General features: G+C 37.4%; 1 protein-coding gene across 6 annotated transcripts in view; it reads left to right on the top strand.

The window, feature by feature from the left end:
* The window catches only part of Arhgap26 (Rho GTPase activating protein 26), a 466045-nt gene that overhangs the window by 273631 nt on the left and 171360 nt on the right, over positions 1–21054 (top strand). For all 6 annotated transcript variants that reach the window (XR_002398131.2, XM_004854324.4, XM_021266145.2 and 3 more), the window contains exons 15-16: positions 19159–19246; positions 20675–20733. Coding sequence is in view for 5 of the 6 variants with exons in the window: in XM_004854324.4 (XP_004854381.1) it covers positions 19159–19246; positions 20675–20733 (147 nt within the window). In the remaining variant the exon portion in view is untranslated. The remainder of the gene's footprint in view (positions 1–19158; positions 19247–20674; positions 20734–21054) is intronic.

Genomic DNA, 21054 nt, shown 5'->3' with positions numbered 1-21054 from the left:
CAATAATTTGTTTTAGATAAATTGACTGATTTTTTTTTTTTTTTTTTTTTTTTTTACTGCTAAGTAGTATTCTACGGTATGGATGTACCAAAGCTTGTTTACCCATTCCCCTATTAAAGGACATCTGACTTGCTCAAAGTTTGAAGCTATTATGAGCAAAGCTGCTATAAATATTTCTGTGCAGCCCCCCCCACCCCCTACTGGGGATTAAATTCAGGACCTTGTACTTGCCAGGCAGGTACAGCACTGCTGAGCTACGTTCCTGGCCCCTCTGTATATTTCTGTATGAACATATGTAACAAAATACCTGGGAATGTCAACCTGAAACACAAAGGGTTTATTTTGGCTCACAATTTCAGTTTTTGGGCTGGCTCCATTGCTGTGGGCCTGAAGTGAGGCAGAACATGGTAGAAGGGCACAGCCGAGCAGAGCTGCTCGTCTTATGACTTCCAGGAAGCAGAGAGAGAGGAAAAGAGCCAGAGAAGAAGGAGCCAGGTACCTGATATAGTCTCAAGGTCATGCCTCCATGATCCACTCCCTTCAGCTAGGCCCCTCCTCCTAATCACCCATGTAGCTATGACCTATCAGTGGATTCCTCTGTTGATCTGATCACTTCCCAAAAGCCCCATCTCTGAAATTGCTGGATTCAGGACCAAGCCTTCAACACAGCAGGTCTTCTGGGGGGATATTTTAGATCCATAACAACATACATTTGTTCTTCTAGGATAAATGCTCAACATGTAGTTCCTGGGTCATATGATGATAATGGCTGGCTTTTAAGAAACTGTAATGTAAGGAAGATTTAAAGAGTCTAGTGGGTCAGGGATGTAGCCCAGCCATAGGGCTTGCCTATGATGTGCAAAGCCCTGGGTTTGGTCCCCAGTACTGCAAATAAAAAGGAAGAAAAAGTATATGCAGTTCAAGCTTAGGATGTAGCTCAGTGGTAGAGCACTCCACCTAGCACATTCCTGAGGCCCTGGGGTCCATTCACACCACCACCACCAAAAAAAAAAAGGCTAATAGGTTATCAACCCTCAGTCTTTTATTTCTGATCAGTTTCAAACATTTGTGGGATATCTGTTCTCTGGGACAGGTTGTCAGGTGCTGGAGATTAAGCTTTATGAAGAGCTTGTACCTTTCTGCAGAGTCCTGCTAGGGTGAGATGTGCATGCATCTGAAAACTATGGAGTAAAAATATGTTAGCACTTAAGAAGAGTGAGTCTGGGGGATTTACTGGAGGGTAAAGTGGAAGAATAAATCAGATTCAGAGCATATTATTAGCAGTTGGCATGGGGGAAATAAGAGTATGTGGTGGCTAATAGCAGAGGATGTGGGTTTTTTGATGATTATTATTTTAATATTTGAAAGAACTGCTTGAGGCTGGGAAAGGAAAATTGAAGGTGGTGTCTTGTTGAAGAACTTGAATACTGTGCTAAGGAGTTTGGGTTTTGTTTTGTTTTCCTAAAGGAAATAAGGTGTGGGGTACATATGGGGTTAGTTCATGGACCCTGTGGACTGAGCAACATTATTGATAGAATGGTGATGGGGGAGTGCTTTCTTGAAATAATGGCTGTGAATGGAAAAGAAGTATGTCCAACACTGGTGTGCAAGGGTCAGATTCTAGTTTCAGGAGGATAACCCAGGGGCAGTGTGAAGCATGTATTAGTATTTGGCACAGAAAGACATGGAGGAAGAAGAGTTGCAGTAAATTAGGCAGAGAATACCCCATCAAGGGCTTAACCAGATAGCTAGCCCAAGATCAGGAAAAAAGCACAGGCTCACAATGATTATAGAGAATCAACAAGACTTTGTAACTAGCCAGATGTGGGGGAGTGGAAGGGGCAGCGAGATTTCAAAGATGACAGATGCTTATGTAAGGTGACACTAGTGAAAAGAAATATGACATTTTAGACTACTTTGCTAATCTAAAAAAGAACTATCTTACTTCTCTTGTGCTGAGCAAAAGAGTGATTTTGAAAGGAGTTGTTTTTATCACTTTACTTAGTGGCCCTCAAACAAGGGATTTTTTTCTCTTCCTCAGTTTTTCTGAGCTAGAGAAAATAATTGTGAAAAAGTAATACCTGGTGGCTGAAAGTCACATGGCCAGCTCCCTCTGCCAGGAAATATTATAGATAGATTGGAATTCAAACTGAAATCCAGCCAGAGCTGAGAGATGATGACCTGAGAGCAAGATTGATCCTGAGATTGAGACTAGTAACTGAGATTCTCCCTACCAGTAAAGCTTGGGTCTTGCAGTTGAGAATCTATATACTGTACTAGGCCACAGCCCCAGGCCCAAGTCTGTCTCCCTTCTCTTTCATGAACATCCTTGTACCTTCATCATTTGGTCTTGGTATTGGTCTGGGCTAGCCAAAAGTACAAAATAAATGCGGCTACTGTATTGCAAAACCTTTCCTTGACATGGCTGGGCTCTATGTAAATCATGCACTCTTCCTTTGTTACATGTCCTCCGAATGCCCTGTTATGTGCTAGGCATTGTGTAAGAGTTGCATAATTTGTCTGAAGCTCTCAAAAGTGGAATATTATATTGTGGTTCTTAAAAGTGTGGCTTACAATTAAAACCAGAGACTAACTTTGGTCATGAGTTTATTTTTTGTGCTCTTAATACACTGGGAGACTTAGGGTGGAAGAGGAAGATGAGCGTCCATGCTTTGAGACTATCTTTGTTTTACTGATTTAGATTCCCTAAGAAAGCCTTCTAGAAGGCCCAAATGTAGCTCAGTGGCACAGCATCTGCCTGGCGAGGCCCTGAGTTCGATTCCTGGTACCAAAACAGAAAAAAGGGGACAAAAAAGAAAACCTTCTAGACTTCCTCATAGCAAATGCAGTGTCATACTGCACTTCATTCTGGCGTTGGACCAAGAGCTAGTCCTGGTCTCTTCCTCCTCGCAACTGAGGATATTAGTCTTTGGATAGTGAAAAGGACTCAGAAAGACTTGCAGACTCCCCAAAATAGAATCCCTTCTCTCTGTGTTTTGTTTTTCCCCCTTGAATATTAAGTGAAGATAAATATTTCCAAATTTTAGCCCATTTTTAATATGTCAATCAGCTATAAATATTACTGTTTAGTGTATGTCTGCCTCTTTTCTTTTCTCACTACTTATATTTTATATAATTATTTTTTCTGATTAAAAGTTGCAAGGTCATTGTAGAGAATGTGCAGAAATGAAAAGTAGGAAAAAGAAAATAAGAGACAAATCAGAGATAAACTGTTTTTGTTTTATCATATTGAATCAGATCATTTTACCATATCACCTTTTTAAGTGTAGTATTGTATAAGATTATAATATAAATACATATCATGTACAATAGTAATACACTTACAAAATGAAGCTCACACTGTGCATACAAAATATGTAGTATTTAAATAACAATTTATTGCAGTAAAAGACACATTGCCATTAAAACCCTTCAAAATACACTCCCTCTCACTTTGAATACACTCATCTCAGCCTTCTTTCTACTTTTTGAAGCAGATCTGGAAATCCTCTTTCATGAGTGGCTTTATGAGATGTCATTAAAAATATAGTGTATGCTGCTGCTAAGTGCTATCCAATGGAAAGGCGGGCTCATAAAACACCTCGTACAATATGTGCATAAGAAAATCATGCCTTATAAGAATTTAAATAACATAGGAAAACAGACACTCTACAGAGTTATATTAATGACGCCTGTTTAAAAAGCCTGTAACATATGAGGTAAGATAGAAAAATATGATTAACATCTAAAGTTTTACAAATGTATTACAGTAAAAGGCTTGCCATTAATCCCCCTCTAAACACTCCCCTTTGCTTCAAACACACTTATCCCATTGTTCTTGTCACTTGTTCATATCTTCAGTTGCTCTGGCATGGCTGCCTGGATGTTCTGAATCAGTTCAGTACATTTACCTTTCATCATCATTTTGACTTTGAGGAACAGGCAGAAGTTGCATAGTGCTAGATCTGGTAAATAAGGTGGATGAGGACACACCATAAGCTTTATTTATACTTGACAGACATTGCCATAAATATTTGGTCAGTGAGGGATAATCAAAAATGTGGTGAATGTCTACATTAAATAATGTATTACAGTAAAAGACAAATTGCCATTAATCCCCTTCAAAATATTCAAATACCCTCACTTCAAACATACTTATCCCATCATATTTGGCAATGTCTTTTACTGTAGTAAGCTTTTTAAAAATTTAAACATTCACTTTATCTTTTGATGACCCCTTGTAGAACTGTCCTGAAACTTTTTAATCAGCCCCTATTCTTGGATACATAGGCTGATTGTAGTTCTTCATGGATTTTGGAGTTTGACATTTGCAACTCCACTGTTTATTCATTTAACCTTGCACAAATGATTTAAATCAGTTGAGTCATTTCTTTGTCTGTAAAAATAGTCCCTGCCTCCATAATGATGTCAAGATGAAATGAAAAGATGCATGTGGGTTGTGAGTCTAGAGCCTCCACGTGTTAAATAGTAAATTCACTGTCATATTTTTAACATTTTTATATACATCTCTACTTATTTTCTTAGGATTTATTTTTAGATGCTAAGTTGCTAGGTCAAGATATGTATATAGCTTCAAGGGTCTTAATTGATAGTCCAGTGTTTGCTGTCAGCAAAGTCTGAGAATATCTTGTACTTCACAGCCTGGCCTTGCTCTGTATTACTTTTTTGCTTATAAATGTTAAGCATTTAAATTTCCTTTTTATTCCTTTTTATTTACCTTTGTATTTCTGTAATTTTGGGTGAAGTTGAATATTTTTCAAATGTATATTGCCAACTTACACTTCTTTTGTGACTTGTTTCTTTATGTTCTTAGGCTAGTTTTCTATTTTCTGTTTTCATTGTTTGGTTACAAGCCTTTTTTAGATCTGGAAGCTGTGTTAACAGTATTTTTTAATCCAGTTTATTATTTGTCTTGAACTTTTTTTATGGTTTCTTTGTTTTTTGCCTATTGTGTGTTAAATTTTTCTGAAGACCAGTTTCTTGATCTTTTACTAGATGAATTATGTATTAAAAAGATCCTCTCCTTTCCAAGATTACAAAACCCTTTTGTTTTTCTTAAAATCCACCTGGAATATAATCATTCAAATAAAAACTCTTCTTTTCCTCAAATACATATACAAGTGACCAATAGCTATATAATAAATCTTTCCCTTTTCCATTACTTCTAAATATCATTGTATATCCTTTTTTTAAAAAAAAAATTAGTACATGTTTACAGTGCATAATGTTTCCATTCCTTGTGTGGAGTTGGTAAATGTAAGTAACACATCTTTTTTTTTTTTTTAATTCCCTTTTCTTCTGTCTGTTGATCCCCTTCCCATTTGAGAAGGTTCTATCTCCCTACTTCCTATTATCTTTAATTTTTGCTTTATTTATAGTTTGGTTTTCTCATATAAGAAAGAAGTGCAATATTTAAGCTTGTGTGTCTTATTTATTTCACTTAACATTATGGCCACAAAGTGCATCCATTCTTTAATACCTATTGGGCTCTATTGAAGAAGTTTCAGGCATTTTTCTAAAGGGAAATAAATTACTTTCTGTTTATTACTTTGCAATTTCCAGTCTTTTAAAAAGCACATGATATTCATATTTTACCTTTTTAATGTTTTTCTTCTGATTCTGCGTTCTTCCAAAAATTCTTAAATTTGTTCCTAAAATACATATCAGTCATTTAAATTTCTGGCTGGTTGGTTATTGCCTTATCATTATTATTCTTATTATTATTATTTCTGTTCATCATTTTATAATTGAAGTTTTAGTGTCTTTACTAACTTATTTAGAGATCTTTTTACTTTTACCTTTCAGCTATCACTTTTATTTTTTTTAGTCTGTTTCTCATTTTACTTTGATGGCTTATTTCACAGAATGCGTATTTTCTGAATTTTATTTATATTAAAGAGGTGCTTTCTGAATTACTTTTCAGAGTATTTTGGTCTTTGTATTTTATGCCAACAAATATTGTATAGACAATTTATTTTATCTTCTGTACAGTCAAACCTGAAATACTCAGAGAAGTTTATAAATCTTTGCTCTTAAACTCACTCTGAGTAGGTTCTTCTTGTTCCCTTAATCCTATTTAGAATCATCCTCTTACATGAAATTACAGGGCTGTCATACATGATTCTGGCTAATTTTCTTGCATTAATAAATCTTTCATTTAGAATGAACCAGTGCTCCTGAATTGATTTCTTTTGGTTCTACTATTTGTTTTTGGTCCTGGGAGAAGTATTTATTCCTGTTAACCTGAAGCTGTGGTTGTTCCCTTGTCACTCTTGTTATTCTAGAATTCACTTCTGAAGTCACTTGCTTTGATATAAGGGAGATACCTCACTGCTGTTCCCCAGTCTAAGTTCACTGCCAGGATTATAATCTCAGGACTACAGTAGCTGCTTTTGCAAGCACTTGCCCTAAAGTGTTATGTGCTGGGTCATTGGTGTTTGGGGTAGGTGCAGCATGACCTTCTTCCCCAGGGTGGCCTGGGCTATGCTTGAGAGTGGACAGAGTGTTGTCAGCTATCACAGTGTTCCCCTGAGTGGGTTTTCCTCGGGCCTTCATTTGATCTTTGCCTGATGGGCATTTCTCTGGTGACAGGAGAATGTTGATTAAAGGGCTTAATTTTCTGTGCTGTTGAAACTGTATGTCTTTATTTCATTGTGATGGTGAAGGAATCTAAATTCAACATTGCTGTTTTTCTCATGCTAATAACTTTTCCCTTTTTATAATATTTAAAGCAAAGTTAGTGCTACAGAGAACACAAGCAAGGTATTAAATAGCAGTGCTTTAAATCACCAAATCACAGCAGCAGACCTCACCCTCTTCTCTGTAGCCATGTGCTGTCCTTCGTTAGCCCTTCAATCCTAGAATCTCTGCATTCCTTTTTACCTGTGCCTCTCATTTCCCATACCCTTCCACAGATTACCATAAATAAAAGCAATCAAGGAGTTCTTTCTAATGAGATGCAAAGATAATAGACCTTCTTTATGATGACTTCTGAGATATAAAGTTATGCATGGCAAGGATTCAAAACAGCTCCAGATTTTGAAGTCTGTAGCCAAACAGAAACAGGGAAGCCAGCAGTAAATTCAGTTTTATCTATCAGTAAAAGGGGCAGAAAAATGATGATGTAATCAGGAGATATGGACTATTTAGATGAAGGATTGGCCATTCTGAGAGCCAGAGAGGTGGTTCCCCATCACAGCCCTAAATTCCCGAGAAGAGAAACTACAGGAAGAACCACACCTTCCTTTCTGCACCTGCCACATTACCAACTTTACTCATCAGAGTGCTGCAAGCAAGGTTTCCTAAGAAAGAACCTCCAGACAATGAGAGCTTTAAGATATCAAAATAGAAGTGTCTGTGGGTACGTGGGATTCTTAAGCACTAGGTAGGGGGAGTGACTAAGGTTTGTAAGATGTATGACTTTTATAGTCAGAAAATAACTGTAGTAAACAAATTTGCTTCTCAACTTGCAAAATATTAAGTCTGGTCTTAAAGGATTACATGTGGTATAAATGAAGTCTCATCTACACAGAGACTAGTAGACTTAATATAAACTTCTTCAGATGGAAGATGTGAATGGCTTGTGAAGATTCTTTAGCAAAAGACAGTTTACAGAAAACAAAAACTTTTAGATGCAGGAAAGCAAGATGGTATGGTATTTGCTAAGGATAGACAAGAGCTAGAAGCAAAACCCACATATAAATGGTCACTTAATCTTTGATAAAGGTGTCTAGGTTAACTCATTGGGGAAAGGACAGATTTTTATTTTATTTTTAAAAATTCTTTTATTGGTACATTTTAGGTATACAGTTTGTTTACATTTTTCATCGGGTGCTTGTACCTGTACATGATGTATCTTAGTTCTTATTTTTTTCCCCATTACCTGTGCGCCCTTCACCCCCTCCACCCTTCCCTATTTACATAGAAGGACAGTCTATTAAACAAATGGTATTGATACAATTGGGTATCATATGGGAAAAAGTAAAATTAATTACTTAACTGACACTGTACACAAAAATTAACTTGGAATGGATCACATTTCTAAATTTAAGAGGCAGAAGCATAAAATTTCTATAAGAAAACAGGAGAAAATCTTTTTTTTTTTAAATTTTATTGGTACATTTTATTTGTACATTTTAGGTATACAATTCATTTACATTTACAATTGGGTGTTTGTACCTGTACTTGATGTATCTTGGTTCTTATTTTTAAATCTTTATTACCTTAGTTGAAAAAAGATTTCTTAGAACACAAAAGCAGGAAAAATCTGTCCAGGGGGGTGGGGATTTAGCTCAGTGGTTCTGCTGCTTGCCTCGAAAGCACAAGGACCCAAGTTCAATCCCCGGTACCAAAAAAAAAAAAAGAAAAATCTGACCTTCCTGCTCAGAAAAGACCTCCACAGGCACACAAGCATCAGTCAGAGGCCCACCCCGATATCATTGGTAAGTTCACGTAGATCTCAGCGAGCAGCAGTGTGAACCAGAGCAGCATGGCCTCGGGCAGGTCCAGTCAGGGCCCTACCCCAAACCCAGCAATTTAGGTACACAGGCCAAAGCCAAGGGCCCACCTGGAAAAGAGCTGCACAGGCGCACAAGCAACAGTCAGAGGCTTGGCCCAATACCATCAGTAAGTGCACGGAAACCCTAGCCAGAAGGCTGCTCAGACACCAGGGATGGGGTGCACAGCCCCCAGCCAAAGGCCCTCCCAGACAACATTTACACAGGGGGGCAGGTCCTAGCCAGAGGCACACCTAAATACCTTCCCAAGTGTGCACAGGCCCCAGCCAGAAGCCCGCCCAGACAACAGGACAGCACAGGGATCCAGACGGCCACCTTTTTGAACCCAGGAATTGATGCAGTGGTGAGCAGCAGAGAAAAGTCTTCTCGGTGGCTTGCTGAGAATTGAAGGCCACTGGGTGAGCAAAAAATTGCCTCAACAAAGGCGCAGCAGGCTGCATCTGTTGAAATGAGAAAACACATAAACAAGCCTCAAAAACAGACTTCCAGATCACCTAAGGCAACCCCAAAGGGCAACCAGATGGAACTCTGATACTCAACCACCTGGACTTCCTGAACTGGCAGTTAAAGAGGATCTGAAAAATGAAATGAGAAATAATTTCTCAGATAGCAAGAGATTGTGCCCATTGAGTGCAAAACATGATTAATAAATCTAGAGCAGACACAGATACAAAAATAGAGGAGCTGAGGAACATGATGGAATCCCAACATAAGAAACAAATGGAATCCAGATTGCAGATGCAAACAGATTTCCAGGCGATTAAAAACTCCATTGAAAGTTTACGACGCAGCAGAATGAGCCAATGTTAGGATGGAATTTCAGATGTAGAATATAGGATTACAATTAGTGACCAGGAAAAGAAAAATTTCTTAAAAATATGGACCACGAGAAATCAATCCACCAGCTGCTAGACGATGCAAAGAAGAATAATGTGAGACTGATCAGAGTCAATGAAGAAACAGGAGAGAGTGCAGATGGCATAAAAAAAAGCTGTTCATAGAAGTAATGGTGGAAAACTTCCCAAGTAGGGGAAAAGAACTTGGCATACAGATAAGTGAGGCATATGGGACTCTTAACTAGCCATGATCAAAAAAAAATCTACACATAGGCATATAATAGTTAAGATTCCAGAAATCCAACAGAACAACAAAATTCTACAAGCAGTTAGAGAAAAGAAACAAATCACATGCAAAGGAAAGCCCATCAGAATCACAGCAGTCTTCTCAACACAAACCCTCAAGGCAAGAGGAGCTTGGAATGATGTATTTCAAGCCCTAAAGGAAAATAGACTCCAACCCAGATTGCTGTACCCAGCAAAATTGTCTTTCAAAATTGATGGAGAAATAAAAGTATCTTTTAAAATTGATGGAGAAATACTTTCATGACAGAGAGCACCTGAGAAGCTTCGTGAGTACCAAACCAGCACTCCAAGAAATTTTAAGTAATATCCTAGGAAAAGACAATGAGGATCACAACCCCAAGAAACCAGCAGAATGAATCCACCGGGCATGGCAAAAAAGTAAAAGCAAAGGGGGAGAACCCAACAAAAAGAAAAAGTCAGGACAAGCATAAGTCAGTACATATCAGTTATAACGATCAATGGTAATGGTCTCAATTCACCAATCAAAAGAAATAGACTGGTAAAATGAGTCAAGAACCAAGATCCACCAATAGGCTGCATACAAGAAACACAATTAATTCAAAAAGAAATTCATAGACTGAAAGTTAAAGGGTGGAAAACAATACTCCGTGTGACAGGAACCCCCCAAAAAGCAGAAGTAGCTATCCTCTTTGTAGATAAAATGGATTTCAAACCAACACTGATTAAGAGAGACAAAGGACACCATATCCTTGAAAAGGGAAAAATCCAAGAGGAAGAGATGACAATCATAAATATATATGCACCAGGGCCTGGGATTTAGTTCAGTGGTTCTGCCACCTGCCTCGCAAGCACAAGGTCCTGAGTTTGATCCCCAGTACAAAAAAAAAAATATATATATATATATATATCTCAAATACTAGTCTGCCAAACTATATAAAACAAATACTAACAGACATGAAAAATCAAATAAGCACTAATACAATAGTAGTAAGGGACCTCAATACCCCACTGTCACAAATAGATGGATCAACAAGACAGAAAATAAACAACAAAATATTAGAACTCAATCAAATTCTTGAACAATTGAACTTAGATGTTTACAGAGTGTTCCACCCCACAAAATCAGAATATACATCTTTTCAGCTGTGCACTGGTCGTTCTCCAAAATAGATCGTGTACTTGCTCATAGAACATGTGTAAGTAAGTATAAAGGAATTGAAGTTATCCCTGTATATTATCAGACCATAATGGGATGAAATTGGAGATCAATAGCAAAAGAAACCTCAAGAATTTTATAAACACATGGAAATTGAGCAATACACTTCTGAATAACCAGTGGATCACAGAGGAAATTAAGAAAAAATCAGACAATTTTTACAAATAAATGAAAATGCCAATACAACATATCGGAATCTATGGGACACAATGAAAACTGTCTTACAAGGGAAATTCTTAGCAGTGAATATTCATATTAGGCAAACAGATCAAGCTCAAATAAACAACCTAATTCTGAACCTCAAACTTCTAGAAAAAGAATACCAGGATAAACCCAAAGCTTATACAAGGGAGGAAATTATTAAGACCAGAGCAGAAATCAATTCAATGGAGACTAAGAGAACAATACCAGAAATAAATGAAGCAAAGAGTTAGTTCTTCAAAAGAATAAATAAAATTGACAAACCTGTAGCCAACCTTATCAAAAAAAGGAAAGAAAAAAACCAAATCCATATAATTAGGAATGAAAAGGGTGAAATTACAACAGACCTAGCAGAAATCTAGAGGATCATCAACAACTACTTCAAGAACCTCTATGCCAGTAAGATGGAAAACACAGAAGAAATGGACAGATTCCTAGATACATATGAATCACCGAAGTTGAACAAAGAAGACCTAAAAATTCTAAACAACCCAATATCAATCGAGATTGAAAATGTAATTAAAAGCTTAACAAATAAGAAAAGCCTGGGACCTGATGGCTTCACTGCTGAATTCTACAAGACATTTAGAGAGGAACTATTGCCACTACTGTTGAAACTTTTCAATGAAATTGAAAGGGAAGTAATGCTCCCAAATTCATTCCTGGAAGCAAGCATCACCTTGATCCCCAAAGCAGAGAAAGACCCAACTGAAAAAGCAAACAATAGGCCAATCTCACTAATGAAAATAGATTCAAAACTCCTTAATAAGGTACTGGCAAATACAATACAGAAGATCATACACCCTGATCAAGTGTGATTCATCCCAAGGATGCATGGATAGTTAAACATACACAAAACAATAAATTTAATACAGTTTATTAATTGAGCCAAGGAGAAAACCCAAAAGTTCATCTCAATAGATGCAGAAAAAGCATTTAACAAAATCCAATACACATTCATGATAAAAACCCTACAAAAAATTGGAATAGATGGTCTCTACCTCAGTCTTATAAAAGCCATCTATGAAAAGCAACAGCCAATATCATACTAAATGGTCAAAAAGTGAAATCCTTCACACTAAAATCAGGAACAAGACAAGGATGTCCACTATCACCACTCCTGTTCAATATAGTTTTGGAAACATTAGCCATAGCAGTTAGACAAAAGAAAGAAAAAAAGGAATAATGATAGGAAATGAAGAAGTTAAATTGTCACTATTTTCAGATGACATGATACTCTATATAGAAGACCCCAGGAACTCCACCAAAAGTCTTCTAGACTTAATAACCAAATTCAATAAAGTAGCTGGATACAAGGTTAACACAAAAATCAGTAGCTTTCCTGTACACGAACAACAGACTCACTGAGAGAGAAATGGGGCAATCAATTCCTTTCACAATAGCATCTAAAAAATTGAAATACCTAGGAATCAACCTAACAAAAGAAATCAAACACCTCTACTCTGAAAACTATAGGACTCTGAAAAAAGAGATCAAAGATGATATCAGAAAATGGAAAGGCATCCCTTGCTCCTGGGTAGGAAGAATCAACATAGTGAAAATGGCCATACTTCCAAAACTGCTGTATGGATTCAGTGCAATTCCAGTTGAATTTCCAGCAGGATACTTCACAGACCTTGAGAAAACAATCCAAAAATTCATTTGGACAAGAAGAATCCTAGAACAGCAAAAGCAGTTCTAGGCAATACAGACAAGGTAGGGGGTATCACAGTCCCCAACTTGAAACTATACTACAAAGCTACTGTAATATAAACAGCATGATACTGGCAAAGAACCAAACCTGAGGACCAGTGGTAGAGATTAGAAGATGCAGAAACAACTCCAGACACACTCAGCCACCTCATCTTTGACAAAGGAGCCAAACACCCTCACTGGCGGAAGGATAACCTTTTTAATAAATGGTGCTGGAAAAATTGGGTTTCAATTTGCCAAAGATTAAAACTAGACCTATATCTCTTACCGTGCACTAAACTAAAATGGAAATGGATTAAAAATTTAAATATTAAAACAGAAACACTAAACCGGCTTTTAGAGATGTTAGGTAGAACTCTTGAAGACATTGGTATAGGAAAAGATTTTATGAACGAAACCTGAGTTGCAGATGAACTAGCACAATCAACAAGTGGGATCTCTTCGTATTAAAATGCTTCTGCACAGCAAGAGAAGCCATCAACAGAGTGAAGATACAACCGATAATATGGGAAAAAATTTCACCAGCTGTTCTTCAGACAAAGGTCTACTATCTAGAATATATAAAAGAACTTAAAAAACCAGACCTCCCAAATTTAAAGACCCAATCCAAAAGAGGGCATCTGAAATGAACAGACATTTCTCAGACAAAGAAGTAGAAATAGCAAGGAAACATATGAAAAAATGTTCAACATCGCTGGTCGTTCGAGAGATGCAAATGAAAAGAACACTGAGATTTCACCTCACCCCAGAAAGAATGGCCGCTATTAAGAAATCAACCAGTAACAAATGCTGGCAGGGGTGTGGGGGAAAAAAGAACTCTTCTCTGCTGCTGGTGGAAGTGTAGACTGGTGCAACCACTGTGGAAATCAGTATGGAGCTACTTTAAAGAACTGGGATTGGAATTCCCATTTGACCCAGCTTTTCTCTGGGTCTTCCCAAAAGAATTTTAAAAGATCATATTATAGCTATATATGTGCACCCACGTTCATAGCAGCACAGTTTGTAATAGCTAAAACTTGGAAGCAGCCAAATTGCCCATCAACAAGAGAATAGATAAAGAAAATGTGTTTTTTTATAAAATGGGGTACTACTCAGCCATAAAAAATGAGAAATTAGAGACATTTATAGCTAAATGAATGCACATTGAGGCGGTACTCTTAAGTGAAATAGGACACATGTAAATACCAAATAGTTTCTCTGATGTGAGAAACTGAAAGTGTAAATAAGGACTAAAAGGTATAATAGTTAATGTGAAATAGGAAGAAAAAGGGCAAAGGGGAAGGGGAAGTGGGTAAAGTAGGGGAAAGTAAAGAAGGGAATGGAATTAATATGAAAAAATGGAAACAAAGTCTTTGTAAATAGGAAGGGGTGGAGGGGTTGAAGAGGGCAGGAGAATGGGGAAAAAATAAAAACCAAGATAGATTATGCAAAGGTGCAAATTTCCAAAGATGAGTATCATTATCTTGTATACTTAAAATGTACCAATAAAATTAATTAAAAAAAGAAATATATGTCCAGTTGAACTTCATTCAAATTAAAAACTTTTGCTCTTAAGAGATATTATTAGAAAAGAGAAGTTGCATATCAAAATAAAATACTGTATTTTTAAAAGATATATGATAAATGATTTGTATCCAGAATATATTTTAAAGAGTCCTATAATCCAATAACGTAACCAACCCAATTTTTAAGAAAGACTAAATATTTGATAAAACAGTTCACTAAAGAAAATATCCAAATGGCCAAAACGTCCATGAAAATAAGACTGACACCACCATTAGTCATTAAGGAAATACAAATTTGAAAAAAAATGGTATATCACCACACATCTACTAGAGTAGCTAATATTAAAAAGGCTTACCATATCATGTGTTGATGAGGATATAAAGCAATGACAGCTCTCATATGTGGTGGTAGAAATGCCAAATGGCCCAAACATTTTAGAAGACAATTTGGGTGTTTTCTCTAATGTTAAATATACTATGTGACCTACTCCTAAGTATTTTTACTCAGTCCCATTCATAGCTACTGTGTTTACCCAAGAGATGAAAATGTCGTCCATGCAAAGCCCTGTGTTCAAATATTTACAGTAGCTTTATAGCAGCCACAATTGGAAACAACCCAAATGTCCATCAACTATTGAATGGATAAATAAATTATGGCATATCCATAACATTGAATACTACTCAGTAATAAAAGGATTACTCTACTGGTACGTGTAACAACATGGGTGGATTTCAAAAATATTATGTTATTAGAAAATGGTTGCCGGGGTGGAGGTGGAAGGAGACAAGTGAGTATAATGTAGCACAGGAATTTCTTGGGGTGATAAAGTATCTTGATACTGGTAGTAGTTACTTGACTATAAATGTGTGTCAAAAATCTGTACTGTACACACCTAAAGGGCTAAGTATAATTTAATAACTTTCACTTTAAAAACACACCCACCTACAGGAGAGGTGTTTGGGGTTTTTTGACAGTACCAGGGAATTCAACTCAGGACCTTGTGCTTGTGAGGCACCACTCAGTGCAGCACCACTGAGCTAAATCCCGGGCCCAGGAGAGGATTTTTAACCTTCTTCCTCATTAAAAATGCAAATTAAAATACTAAGAAACTTTTTTCAACCCCTTAGATTTGCAAATATCTCCACATTACTATCAAGGATGTAAGAAGGAATCATTTAAACTTATGCATCAGAGCAGTGCTTGAGCTATCTTTCAAAATAAAGGCACAAATTTTTGATTCAGAAATTTCATTTTCTGGGATTGTCCCTACAGGTCAGACATATGCAAGTGAATAGTAGTTTATATCACTGTTTATCATAGAAAAACTGGGGAACAACCTTAATTTCCATGAAAAGGTGGTTTCAAATTAACTGTGGTACATTTATACAGTAAAATCCTGTGAAGTGGATATATTTATGTGCCAACATGGACCAGTTTCAAGAGAGATTGTCAAATGAAAGTAACAGTGCACAGAATGATATGTACTATGCTTCCCTTTGTGGATTTGTTTTGTTTCAGTCTTGGAGATTGAATGCAGAGCCTTGCACATGCTAGGATGTTTGTGTTTTTTAAAAGATGTATGTATTCATATGTATGCTTGTATGTGCATAAAATGTTAGAGATTGGCTGTGCTCATGCACACACACACACACACACACGCACACACACACAGAAGCTGGTATTAGTAGTTGCCTATACCGTAGAAAAACATTACTCTTTTATATATCTATTTTTTTAATTGAACTTTTTTACTAAGTGCATATATTAATCTCAGTTAAAGAGAAAAATATTTCATTTGCATACATTGTAATATATCATTAGGAAATTTAGGGGTACATAGTAGCTCTGAGTGTCCTCCATTGTGTGTCAGCAGTACAACAGTTGACTATACAGTTCTTGGTTCTGGTCTGGTGTGATCTCCCTAACGTGACCTCCCCTTGTAAACACTGTTTCCAGCCTGTGTCTCTTGGTTTTGTGAATTCATGTGGTAAATGGTGGGAGAGGAGATACATTCAGTTCACTTTACCTTCGTGGTGCCTTTTTGTACATCGGACTGCTCCTCTAAATTTTTTCAAAACTAAGCTCTAGAGTGGTTGAGCGAGATAGTGGGGAAGAAATGTGCTGAATTCTGCAGAAAATTGGAGATGATATCTCATGAACACACTGAGATGCCACCAGGCATCTTCTTTAAGTGAAGGGAGCTTGGGAGTGCAGTACAGAAATTGGCAGCGCTCTTTGGAAGTGGGGTAGCTTGGGAGGCTGTATTCAGTTTAGTTTAGATATTAAATGAATTGAACGTGTTCAAGTTATGAGCCTTGCCTCATCAGTGCTATAAAAAGCCCTTTAGCCGAACTGTAATTTGATTCTCCTCCCTGAAATGTTATGCAATATTCCTATGGTTACAGAGTAATAAGTGGAAGCTAATCATTAGTTTGCTAAATGTGGTTCATGGAATAGTTCACAGACCTGCCAACTGCTGCTGGTTTAGTTTCATGTTCACTCTTCTTGGTTAGAAGTTGGATTGTTCCTCAGAAAAATGTACAGTAACATTTGTCTTCGATCCAGAAACCCTGCATTGTGGCAGCTCTCCATGAGTCTCGGGAATGGGAAAGGCAAAGGGTCAGTCTAAACAAAGTTTTTGGATACATATGCTTCTGCAGGAAGAAATTATTCAAGGAGTGCGCGGTGACAAAGAAATTAAAGCTATAGAGCTTTTAGTTATAAAGAAAGTCATATTTTTGAGCTTTTCTAGAAACTTGCTATGTTAGAAATCTTACAGAATTCACTATTCTGTGGTCCCAGAAATAAAATTATACCCTTTAAGGTTCTTCCTTGTTTGTTTCATGTGACAAGAAAGATTTCATTATTGCCCCTAAGGTATAACCATCACACAGGTCCTCTGCCTTTAGAAGACACACTTTTTATGAACAGATGCTCTTTTCTGCCTCCTGTACAAGGGAATGTCAAGGGAAGGTACTGAGCACAGCAGTTACATACTAGGTTTATGCCCTTATGTAGGAATCAAAGGTTAAATTCTTAAGCCTTTCTTGAGTATTTGGTCTCTTACTATTAGGATGAAAGTGAGTTTTTTCCCCAGTAAATAGAAACTGTGTTGTGGCCAGCATGACTCATTCTTCTTTCTCCACTGAAAGACGTTGGCTCTGAAGGAGGAATCTCTTTCTTAGCTGATGTCAGTTCTTGGGGACTGTCCAGGAAGCGACAGTCGAATGGTTATCTATCCTTACCTGGTGTATCATTTAGATATCTTTGGATTATTAAAAAAACAGAAAAGCTGACCAAAACTAGCTTATAAGGTAAAACAGGAATTTCTTGGCTCACGTGATTTAAAAGGCATAGTTAGATACAGGGGCTGAAACCATGTCCTCAAGACCCACTATCTCAGTTTCCCTGTCTCTGGCCTTGGTTTTTGGACTCACTCTCAGGCTCTACATGGTAGCACCTAGCAGTTACATAATCTTCCAGGTGCAAGCCCAGCAAACAACCACCTACCTCCTGGAAAAGTCCTGAAGTTCACTGTGGCTGGCTGGCCTAGATTTGGGCCATCCCTGAACCAGTCACCATGACACCAAAGAGTGGTATGCCTCTGAGTGCTCTGTCCTGATCTCATTCCCTGTCCCTGGAAGGAATAAGAAAAGGAGTGCTCCACAACTGGAAGTGAGCCACTCCTCAGAAAGAACAGGAAATGGGGAACAAATCCTGGTCCTTAGCCAGTGTGAGGAAGCTGGATTCTCCCCTTGATGCACTGATAGACTCCACTGCCCTCCCAACAGTTTTTGTGTGACCTGAGCCACCAACCCAGTGATGACATGGGGTTCTACTCATGGGGAACATGGCGCAGTTCACATTCCCAAGCCACCGACTCTTTTTTGTTTTTGGTACCAGGGATCGAACTTGAGTCCTTGCGCTTGCAAGGCAGGCGCCAGAACCACTGAGCTAAATCCCCGGCCCTAGCCACCGACTCTTATTCTCACCTGCCTGCGTGCTGCTCAGGAATACTACAAGAACTCCCTCTCTCCTTTTACAGTGCCCTTACTTAAAATACACACATTTGCTTAAAACTCCTCACAGGAGGAGACTAGAGAGGAAATTATCAGGAGCCAATATAATTAGGGTTGTGCTCATTGCACATCTGATCTTAATGTAATTTTAAAAATATATAAAAGCAATGGAATCAAGTCATACACAGTTTAGAAAATATAAAAACCACAATTTCACCACTTTAACCCAACCACTATTTTAATTTTAGAGTATTTCCTTTCAGCCCTTGTTCATATGAGTTTCTCACAAAGTTTTATATCTTGGTTTTTTTTACTTGACATTACATAATACATTTTCCATATTGCTATACAGTCATCAGTATCATGTAAATGGTAACATAATAGTCTATTAGGGAGACATACTGTAAGTCATTTAACCATTCTTTTATGAGCAGGCATTTAGGTTGTCTGTGTGCTTTTTCCACTGTTATAAAGTGTCTGCAGAACATTTCTAGGATTTGTAACTTTTCTCATGCCTTATCTTATTTCCTGGGGAGAGATTGTGAGAAATGGGATTACCGGTTCAGAGGATATAAACATTTTTAAGACTCTTGATGATACATATTGCCAAATTGCTTTTCAGAACTGTTGGATTTATCTCTACTGCCTCCAGCAATTTATGAGAAAATCAGTTTCACTGCATTCTTCCAGCACTAGACATTTGGGCTTTTAAATATTTCCCAGATATATTAAGCAAAAAGTATGTGTCACTTTTGTTTTAATTTTCATTTCTCAGTTACTAACAAGGTTGAATGCTTTTATGTGCACTTGTTTATTAGCTGTATTTATGTTCTGCTTTGTGCATTGTCTTTTCTTTATTTTAGATCCCAAAACAGCTTCTGAGACGGAAACAGATATCTGTGCTGAATGGGAGATAAAGACCATCACGAGTGCTCTGAAGACCTACCTAAGGTAGGGACTTTCCATGTGCAGGGCAGGGTGCCAGTTAGTTATCATGCAGTCAGGAAGACAGCAGTTTTATTTTCAGCCCCAGAGAGCTGTTGGGTGGGTGTTTGAAACGTGGAAACAGCTTCTGTGTAGGTGCATTTGGTTCAGATGGTCAAGCCAAGTGTAAATCATCCATAGTTGATGGGTTGCCATTGGGGGATGGTACCAAGAGTGATTTAGGAAGTTTTGCTCTTAATGAGAAGTACTGTAGTAATTAGCCTGGAACAAAACCTAAAATGTGGACTTCCCTGAATAATCTATTAAGAAAGTAAGAAATCATGTATCACATTCTGCTGAGAATACATAGTTGCCATGTATTTTGATAGTTTTGTGCTCTGCCCAGAGAGTATTGCTTACATTGGTCCTTAAAAGTAAGAATTTAGAAGAACTCCATGTGACTCCTTCATGTACATTAGGAAGTACTGTACAGTACATTGTATTACCTTACTAAAGGGACTACTTTTCTTATATTACTGAAATGATATCGCTGCTACCTCTTTCTGTGTCCCTTGGATTATTGACTACTTCCCGTATCTCTGGGGTTTTTTTGCTTTTGTTTTTGGTACTGGGGATCAAACTCGGGACCTTGCGCTTGCGAGGCAGGCGGCAGAACCACTGAGCTAAATCCCCAGCCCCTGTATCTCTGTTTTATGAATAGACTGAAGGATGAATTTGAAGATGAATATTGTAGTTCAAACTGAAGTAAGGAGTAAGATGAAATGCGAGGGATGACTAAGAGATCAAGTAGGGTAGGGCCCAGGGTATCCAATAAGAAGAAAATCTAAGCCATGAATGATGTATAGTCTGTTGAAACGTTTATTATTTGAATTATCAGAAAAAACTCAGGTTTGTATATAAATGTGTTCATACTCAGCAGGTGAAATTTGCTTGTATTATGCCTAATGTTAGGGATTCCAGCCTGGTGGGACTCTGGAGCAAAACTCCACTGTGGAACAAAATACCTCCAAAGGCTTTTCATCATGTTTCCATCTGAACTTATAACAACAAATTGCTGAAAAGATGAGAGTTTAAGCACAGGCAATTGTAAATGTGTAGTGAGTTTCTTGTTTCTGAAATACATCCTAAAATGCCCTTGTTGATAGGTGAGTCATTGACTGAAAAGAAAATCTCTTGGTTTGTGCTAGACTTTTGCATTAGAATTTTTCTAGTTGTGACTACGAAGTATAGCTATAGCCATTCCTTCCTTCCAAAAAAAAAAAAAGAGAATGAGGATTTCAAACCCTTTTCAATCGAGAAACTATTGAGTTGCCTTTGTTTCCTTGTGATCTTTGTCTGAGAAATGTAATACCCTTCGGCAGTCTTTAGGTTGCTGTTTAGAGAAATGTGATTATTTTATTATTGAGCTGACTAGTCTATATCTTTATATTCCAGAATGCTTCCAGGACCACTTATGATGTACCAGTTTCAAAGAAGTTTCATCAAAGCAGCAAGTAAGTTAACTTTTCTTGCAGTTTTAAGAGGAATAAAATAGATTTTTCTATTTCAACCAACAGTCAGTATCTCAAAATATTCTCTAATCCATTATGTTCTACATCTGAGTGTTCACATATATGCTTAGAAGACATAGAATAGAAATGAAGTCAAATCAAGACTGCTAAGGGCCTTGCTATGACATTGAATTTATAGAGGAGGATAGAAACTTCAGAGATATTTTTCTTGAGTGGTAGAAGAAGAGAAAGAGGCAAATTTTGCCTTTCTAGTTTTTATTATTGGAGTTCTAACTTCTTGGGTTTTCCCCATCCTTTGAGTGG

The sequence above is a fragment of the Heterocephalus glaber genome, unplaced genomic scaffold (genome assembly GCF_053883595.1).
Source record: "Heterocephalus glaber isolate CG9 unplaced genomic scaffold, H.glaber_assembly_v1.0 deba00001463, whole genome shotgun sequence".
Classification (NCBI taxonomy): domain Eukaryota; kingdom Metazoa; phylum Chordata; class Mammalia; order Rodentia; family Bathyergidae; genus Heterocephalus; species Heterocephalus glaber.
The sequence above is the reverse complement of the archived record's forward strand: the minus strand, read 5'-3'. Positions and strand labels throughout refer to the sequence as shown.